Here is an 8,710-nt window from a genome sequence, read left to right as displayed (position 1 = left end):
TCAATTCAATTTTTATCTACTCCGTATATTCTGCGAGATTTTAATTTAGTCTCAATTTTATTTTTTGAATAAATTTTGATAGTAAATCAAGATCCAATAGTAATTAGTAAAGGTTTATTTTTATCTACTCCGTATATTCTGCGAGATTTTAATTTAGTCTCAATTTTATTTTTTGAATAAATTTTGATAGTAAATCAAGATCCAATAGTAATTAGTAAAGGTTTTACACGGGTGTCAAGTTGGCACTGCACTTTCTTAAAAATGTCTTAAAAATGTTTCAACAATAGACTTTTTCAATAGTTCTTGAGAAGTTGTATAGTTCCCGGTCTCATTCTAAGCGTTACTTTGGGAATCAGCGGTGAGTAGCGGAGAACCTCTGCCCGCCAAGCACGTGTTCATGTTCACGTTTAGCTCGGCTACGACGGGAATTCACATTATCGACGGTGGCGACGATCACAAAATTCTACTTCCAGACTCCCCGCTACGATTTAGCTCCATGATTTTGGTATCGCCTAACCGTAGCGTTGTGCATCTCCTTACTGATCTGTAATGGAATCATGTCAGAGATTTTAGGCACTGTTATAAGATGGCAGCACCAACTCAACAGAGAATAAACTACTTTTGGATTGATAAAACAGAACACTGATAACGTCAGTAACGGTAAAAGAAGTATTTGGCGTAAGAATCCCACAAGAAGTGTATTCGAACTTACTAACTTATTGTTAGCAGCCCCATTAAAGTTGTTGTTAACTTTTAAAAGGTGACATCAAGTATATCACACGAAATTGAGTTCGCTCTTTTAACTGACAACGTCGAGGTATGTGATCCAACACATAATTTTCATGTATATAAAATGTTGTGTTATCTACCAACGTTACTGAATAGCGTCCAACTAAAGTATCAAAAAAGTTTATTATACCTTAAATTTTCATGGGATCATTTAACGAAATGAATTGCCTTTATTGATATGTATTTGACTACCTGCAGGATGACGTAAGCATATATTGTATCTACATGGTACATTGATGTAATAATCTTTAACCACATGTACTGTATATTTATTTATAATGTACCTATATTTCGCCGTCTTCTACATATATTTACATACGTTCAAACAGTGAATTTTTAGTTTTTCCTCTTCTACATTTATCTTTTCTGCATATTTCGTCACCAAATAATTCTTCTACTCGCTTGTTTACTTGTTACCTCTTACTATTTTTCATCACACCGCAGTTTTTCGTTCTCGAATTTATAAATTTTTCTTCGAGCTTCTCGTTCCTACCCAGCAAAACCCATAAGAACTGCTTAATACTCAACCATTACTGGCCCATTGGTAAGTGCAGTGGACCCAGCAGGGACCCATACTGGCCGTTCTTACGTATTTATTGGATAGACAAACTTTATTTTTTGACGACTTTTAATATTTTACTTAAAAAAGAAAAAATACTAAATTTCTATTTTTTAAGCAAGAGCTTCGCGAGTGTTCCATGATCATAAATTTTCTATTTTTTGTTTTATTTTTTAATCGATCCTGCCCAAAGAACAAAAACAAATTTTGTACCGAATACAAACATTTTTTGATGCATACAATATTGTATAGCATCATGATTCAAAATTGGGATAAAGACAAACAAAGAGATGGAGTAAAAGCTATCATACAGTTGTATAGGATAAAGATATTTTGTACTGTATTTTTTCTTCTATTCGTAATTCTTGTTCACAGATCATTTATTTTCAACGTTCTTTTCTTTTTCGTCGTATCCTTCGTTAGGAAATCCGTCGGACAAAAGATTCTTACAATAATAAATCCTTCGAGTACACATAATAAGTTAAGCGTTTGCAGGTAATAGTTGCGCATAACTTTTGTACGTGTTTTTCTGTTCTTTAATACTTTAGTTCTTTAAACAGATTCAGGTTTACCCTTTTCACAAGCCGTGCTTTGATAATCATCAATGGAATTATTAATTTAATTATTTTTTATCTCTCTTTACTCGGTGCAATTCAAGATTTCATTTTATCCGGATAACAAAAAAAATTAATACATCGTCCCATGACCATCAGAATCGCTCGAAAGTACTACCCTCGAATTTTTTTTTTCAAATTCGAAAGAAGCAAGCCTCGTATCTCTCGAGTTACTTCGAATCTACCATATCCTTAGGTGTTATACCTTATTCCGGGCACTCCATAATAAATATATTTTTTTAAATATTATTTTCCAAATCTGTTACCGTAAAATATTCAGTGCTCATTTCGAATCTCAAAAACGATATAGTAGGACTCCCGTTAAGTGAATGCTCGATAAGTGGACACTTCTAAGGTCGCAACTCTGGCGCATTTGAATTAGCCCTATTAGCAGCTAAAGTCGTTCCACGAGTAAAAAGATCCTGACTAGGAGACTCATTTGCCTTTGAAGTCATAGCTGGCCCCTCCAGAAGTTAATTTACTTGTGAACAGACTATAGGGAATTGTTGCATAAGAGTAGAAAGACTCCGTGTTTTCAAGCAAGAACAATGAATTATGATAAAGAACTTTTTCAAGAGTGTCCTCTCGTTAAGTGATCGTTCTCTAAGAACGGCCTTTACACCCTAGAAAAAAGCTCACTTAACAAGAGTCCACTGTGTCAAGTAACCGACGTGCTCCTATGTTTAAAGATGCCAGTCGCTGACGCAACAGACGATTAGAATTAGATTACCAAGAAGTAGGATTAGATGACTATAGCGAATAAATGAATTATTGTTCCTCTTCCAGCCTGGATGATCTTAAGATCGAGAAATCAGGAAGCATCGATCGGTGGATAAATAAAAAATACGTTTTTACATAAAATAAAAAAATTTTTTTTACAATTATAAAAACCAGGAGAAAAATCGTCGCTGATGGATTTATTGTAAATATTAGATTTTTTATTCTTATTTTTCTTTTACCATTGAAAAATGCTTCTGGTACCTCGATCTTAATAGTAGTCTAATAAAAGGGTATAGCGATACTTGTTTAGGTAATAGACGGATAGAATAGGAAAGAACTATTAATAGAAATAGTACTGACAGTGATAACAGTGATAATAGTAGTAAGTACTACGTTTCTGTGATATTCATTGTGATAATAATTATCAGTAGAGGATTCGGTGCTTTATACTATTTATAATTCTGGTGCTGTACAGGTTGTGCCAAAAATTATTAAAGCACGGCCGTGGTTGATACAGTCAGTTTATATATTTTTATAATATATTGTATCTCTAGTTATATATTAACTACACGTTTTAACATTCAGAGAAAAATATAGCTCGCTATCTAATCGTATTTAGACATTAGTAGGAGGGATGACGCGGACGGGCGTCGCTTGCAAGAATTTCTTTTTCTAATCAATGATAAGTAGAAAAAATTAATAAACCATCGATTAAAAATTAATATTAAAGACAGAAATTTACTCTCCTTTGACAAAACTACCTTCGGGACGGCGGACAGGTGAGGATTTTGATAAAGTTAGAGGAAATTTCAAAATACACCATCCCACAAAAAGTATTACTGCGATAATACTGATATAGGCTTTCCTTTTTTTTTTCTTTGCATTCTCTTTCCTTTTTTTTTACATTTCTTTTTTTTCTCTCTTGACACCCTTTCTTTTACTTTTTCCTATGGGGTTCTTTGTCACCTTCAGCCTCTATTTTCTCACAGTGAAGGTTTCCTCGACGTGGTCTAACAGATATATCTATATATATATGCATTTTTTTCATTTTTTTTTTCTAAATTTTTTCTAACTGCAATTTTTCACAACAAGATGCGTCCGTTTGCAAGAAAACCCAGAAAATAGGAAAAGGCTGCCATGAATTTTCGATATAGGTATAAATCTTTTACTATGTGCTTCGTACTGTGCAGCTTGTAATAGCTCGGCTATATGCAAATCATTCGGACTCGCTTCTCTAATTTTATTTTCATGACTCCATTTACGCACAAAGTAATCAAGTATATATATATATATATATATATATATATATATATATAAGTATATATATTAAAGACAGTATATATAAGTATATATATATATATATACTATATATATACTATATATATACTATATATATATATATATATATATTTATATATATATATATATTTTTCGTCGCACGTTTCTATCCGTTGATATCTTGTTGCAGCAAGGGTTGGAATGGACATCAGAATTCGAGGGTTGAAATTGAGAATATTTTGTGCTGGGACAGGATCGAGGTACTTTTCGAATCCTTTTCTTTGGATACATGAAATTTGAAAAAAGAAAGTGGCTGACTAGACCTGCTCCTTAACGTATATTTGTATATGTATATATATAATTTTTCTTGATTTTTTTTTTTTTGAAGATCTATGCTCATATATTTTTTCTCTATTTCATTTTCCATGACTTTCATCCTTCAAGATTCTCTTGCTCTTTCTTACATTTTGACTAGAGTAATTGCATAAGATAAAGAAAAGATTCATTTCTAAACCCCGTTCTCACTACTGCATATCTGAAACAAAAAAAAAGTTAATTTCCATTAATCCATTTTATTGTACGTAATTGTTTTTTGAGTTACATAAATTATTTCAGATTTGAGTAAATTTTTTAACTTTTTCATGCAAGTGTTACATGCCAAATTTATAACGGCTGTAGCAGGTACAAAGTACGATAGTAGATTCTGACCGAATTTAAATGTGATAACGTGCTTGGTAAATTCTTCGAAAACTTGATTTTTATTAAGTAATTTATGTTATCGCTTTCTGGAAACTTTACTTGGACAAACATGTTTGAGAAATGTTGACTTACACATCATTTTCGTAAAGTTCAAAAGTTGGTTGGTGAGTTGGAAAAAAAATAACGAAAAAAAGGAATAAGGAAGGAAGGTGTTAAACGATAATGATAAAACGGCGATAAATATAAATTTGAGTCTTTGATAATTTTACCAATTTTCATACAAAAAAAGGACCTCACAATGGAATGCTAGTTGGAACTTAGAAGTTTGAATTTAGGAGATGAAGTTTACGTGGAAGCGACGAAAGGTCAAAGGTTAAGGGTAAAAGTTTCTACGCTAAAACTTGTCCAGAAAACAGAAAACCGTGAAAGCTTAATGCACTTTCATGGACATTTATATCCGTATATATGTATATATATATATATAGGAGAAAAAAGTTTATTTGATCGTCTCTTTCGCTAAACTCTTTTAATACCCTCCTACGTTCTTTATTAGACTGAATGTTGGTTGGTTTTATATTATTTAAAATAAAGTATTTAATGATTTCCCATAGCTGTGTAATAAAAATTTTTTGACGATATACATATATATATAATTGTAGGTTAATTCCAAAAAATTAGATTATTTGATAAAAGAACAAAAATGTATGATATTTGTGCCATAGGCAATTTTAAGTATTTTTTAGGGGATGTTTTTCACACTAAAAATAAATAGTCCAATAAAATATTTGATTATCAAGAAATTTTGAAAAGCATCTCTGCGAATAGCGGTAAACGTTTGATAGGATCATTTAAGGTTTTAGGGTGCTTTCACAATGGCGCGAATCCATATACATATAAAGATCAGAAATCGTCATGCCGTATCAACCCTATTTCGTATAGCATGTGAGATAAGTGGAATCGGATTCTAGAGAATTTTCAGAAATGCCAGCAAACCCAGGTTAGCCAATACTAAAACGAGTAAAAAAAAAGAACCCAGTGCGACCAGTATAAATTTATAGAAAAAAGTACCAAATTCCAACCTAATAAAAAATCTATACCAAGACAATAAAATTTTATTCAATTATTCATCAGTCGTTATTTCCTTGGTCAATTGGCGGAAAAAATAATTCAAGCTAAAGCATAAATTAACCTTAACATCCCCACGTGCATTTACATATCAATCAACCCCCATATATTTCAATTCGAATCGGCAGCGAATCGCGTAAATTTTCAAAAATCAATATAGTCATGAAAATGTTGACATTCATTTTTCACATCTATAAAGTTAATAATGATATCCGTATCGATAATTTTCAATTAAAGGTTAGCCAATATGTCAAATATTTGCGTAACCATCCAAGAACAAATATTTTTGGGCTTCATCGTCCAAGTGCTGCCACCATAGTCTACGGCTAATGCGATAACTGATAAACGTATTTGAATATGCGGAGACCTAAGGTAATTTTCAATATACTATACATATAAGTATATGAAATAAAATTTATGCATACGTTACATAACGTGGGAATTATCCTAAAAAATAGAATCAAATGACAAATAAATAATAAATTTAAATACATATATATCATAAATTATAATATTGTGGATGGTAATGCAATTTTTTTCTCGATTACCTATTGTCGTAATCGAGTCTCCTTTCTGGCCGATCCTGTCGATATTTTCAAAGAGATGATCCTGTAGGAATGCCGGATCGGATTTTTTGCCTCTGACGCCAACAAATTTACCAAGAATTTCCCATCGTGGATTCTTCTTGCCACGCATGTCGTAATATCCATAGTGGGACCGTTTGTCAAACTGTATCGGTATCTCATTTTCTTTACCTCTCATACCTGTTGGATACGATAAATTTACAATTATTAATTATCAGGCTGCGTTGCGGCGATTGATAATTTCCTGTAATCGATCGGACTGATTGTCCACGTGTAAAATAGGGTAGGTATGGTGGACAATTTTTTTTTCAATAACAGCTGATATCAAGGTAAGATTGAAATTTTTCGAAGTAATCCTAATTTTGTACTGTACCTTGAAAACCCATCGGGGCCCTTTTTTCAAAATCGTTACTTGTCTCGTAAATTTCCTCCAGGGCCTTTTTGCCTCTCATTCCCTGAAATCCCATTGGCGCTCTCTTGCTCTGCTCGTAATAATCCTTTTTACCACGCATTCCTTGAAATCCCATAGTTCTGGTACGTTTTTCAAAATCGTCCAGAAACGCTTCGAGTCCATTTCGTACGTCCTTCTTACCCCTCATGCCCTATTTTCAAAATAAAAAATTGAAAAATACCAAAAAAAATATATTCCAAAAACGAATTAATTATGTAATATGAAATCTGTATACAACTTACCTGAAATCCCATTATAGCACGTTTTTCCAAATCTTCGATTTCGTCCTGGAGACTCTTCTTCCCGCGCATCCCTTGAAATCCCATTTGCGCCCTTTTTTCCCAATCCGGCTCGAAATTGTTTTTTTTCCCACGCATTCCCTGAAAGCCCATGGTCATCGCCCTTTTCTCAAAATCCTCTTCCGGAAGTTCCAAAAAGTTGCTTATGCTTTCGTCATCACTTTTTTTGCCCCTCATCCCTTGAAAACCCATGGGAGCTCTCTTATCATAATCGTTCTGCCAAAGTACCTGTGTCAGGAAAAAAAAATTTTTCCAAAATAAAATTACCACCTTGATAATTCGTTATCAAAAGTGAAAAGTGACGCAAAAAAAAAACCTCATCCAAAGATTTTTTTCCCCGCATCCCTTGAAATCCCATTGGGGCGCGTTTATAATAATCCTCGTCGTACAGTCCCTTTTTTCCTCGCATTCCTTGGAATCCCATTGGCGCGCGCTTATCAGTCTCTCGCTGGAAATACGAGTCCTCGATTTCGTTATCCAAAAAATTCTTCTTACCCCTCATCCCCTAAGGGAGCAATTGCATTACTATTATTTTATTTCTTAAATCCCAAACTCGCTACCCCCCTTCCCCATATATTAAATACATTAATTTCCACATTACTTAAAATTCGTACCTGGAAGCCCATTGGTGCTCTCTTTGAAAAATCCTGATCGATCAAATCCTTTTTGCCGCGCATTCCCTGAAAGCCCATTGGCGCGCGCTTAAGCGCCAGCGCATCATTGGCCGAGGATATTTCTGCTGATAAAGGGCCTATCAAAGCTGTCAAAAGTATCAGCGGGCTGGAAATCATTCTGAAAGAGAAAAAAAAATTACGTCATTGAAATTTATATAATAACAGTAATACCCCTATCCGGATATAAATATTTGTATAAATCTCATACACATAGTTCAATTGACTTTTCATAACTTAGGCACAATTCTAATCTGAGCGACGGACCTAATAAAGCGTCGCGACGTCGATCGCTTCAGGAATTCGTAAGTGCCCGGGGCTGAAACAGCAAACGAAGCTCGATTCAATTTAATTTTCTGTACAGTACGTCCCGGCGATATAGGTATACGAGTACGTGTATGATAAAAGTTGAAGGGATAGCCTTGTTATCGTGGAACAATTGGAAAATTCGATTATAGAAAAGAAAGCGAAGTCGATTCCTGGTCAAAAATGTGGTCCCTGTAAGCCAGGTTGTTGTGGAATGAAAAAGAAAAAAGTACAAGTAACTGAAGCTCGAACCTAACGTATAGCGGTGTGTTTAAATTATCTTATAGATTAAGTTACGCATAACGATGATGCTATTAAAATTGCTTGAAAAACGTGAATTATGAAAGCAAGCCAAAAATTCATTTTGCAGGTAAAAAAGATGATCGCAAAAAGCTCTTCCTGTATTAAAAAAAGTCTCGTGATCGTTTCGAAAGGTTATAATTTCAAGTGAAGAAGCTCCCTTCCGTAATTGGTTACGTTCTATGGAAAATAAAAGCTCTCCTATGGCATTACGTCTTGAGCCTTCGTTTACTCTTGGACGAGCTTACAGAATTTACACACAGCAATTTCTTTTTCGCTTTCTAACCCCTCCCCCCCCCCCCCCCCCCCCCCCCC

At 33.9% G+C, this 8,710-nt stretch overlaps 1 protein-coding gene across 4 annotated transcripts in view; it reads right to left on the bottom strand.

Annotated features, from left to right (window-relative positions):
- Positions 1 to 4,300: 4,300 nt before the first annotated feature.
- Positions 4,301 to 8,710, bottom strand: part of LOC107274569 (tachykinins) — a 36,120-nt gene continuing 31,710 nt past the window's right edge. The window contains exons 3-9 of one of the 4 annotated variants that reach the window (XM_025091983.1): positions 8,057 to 8,108; positions 7,733 to 7,910; positions 7,435 to 7,623; positions 7,062 to 7,346; positions 6,742 to 6,970; positions 6,333 to 6,548; positions 4,301 to 4,495 (exon numbers count right to left, since the gene is read on the bottom strand). In XM_025091983.1, coding sequence (XP_024947751.1) covers positions 4,485 to 4,495; positions 6,333 to 6,548; positions 6,742 to 6,970; positions 7,062 to 7,346; positions 7,435 to 7,623; positions 7,733 to 7,909 — 1,107 coding nt within the window. In that variant the 5' untranslated portion in view covers position 7,910; positions 8,057 to 8,108 and the 3' untranslated portion in view covers positions 4,301 to 4,484. The other 3 variants (XM_025091982.1, XM_015753824.2, XM_025091984.1) reach the window with 3 other exon arrangements.

The sequence above is a fragment of the Cephus cinctus genome, unplaced genomic scaffold (assembly GCF_000341935.2).
Source record: "Cephus cinctus unplaced genomic scaffold, Ccin1 Ccin1_scaffold0101, whole genome shotgun sequence".
In the NCBI taxonomy this organism is placed as follows: domain Eukaryota; kingdom Metazoa; phylum Arthropoda; class Insecta; order Hymenoptera; family Cephidae; genus Cephus; species Cephus cinctus.
This window is presented reverse-complemented; position numbering and strand designations above follow the sequence as displayed.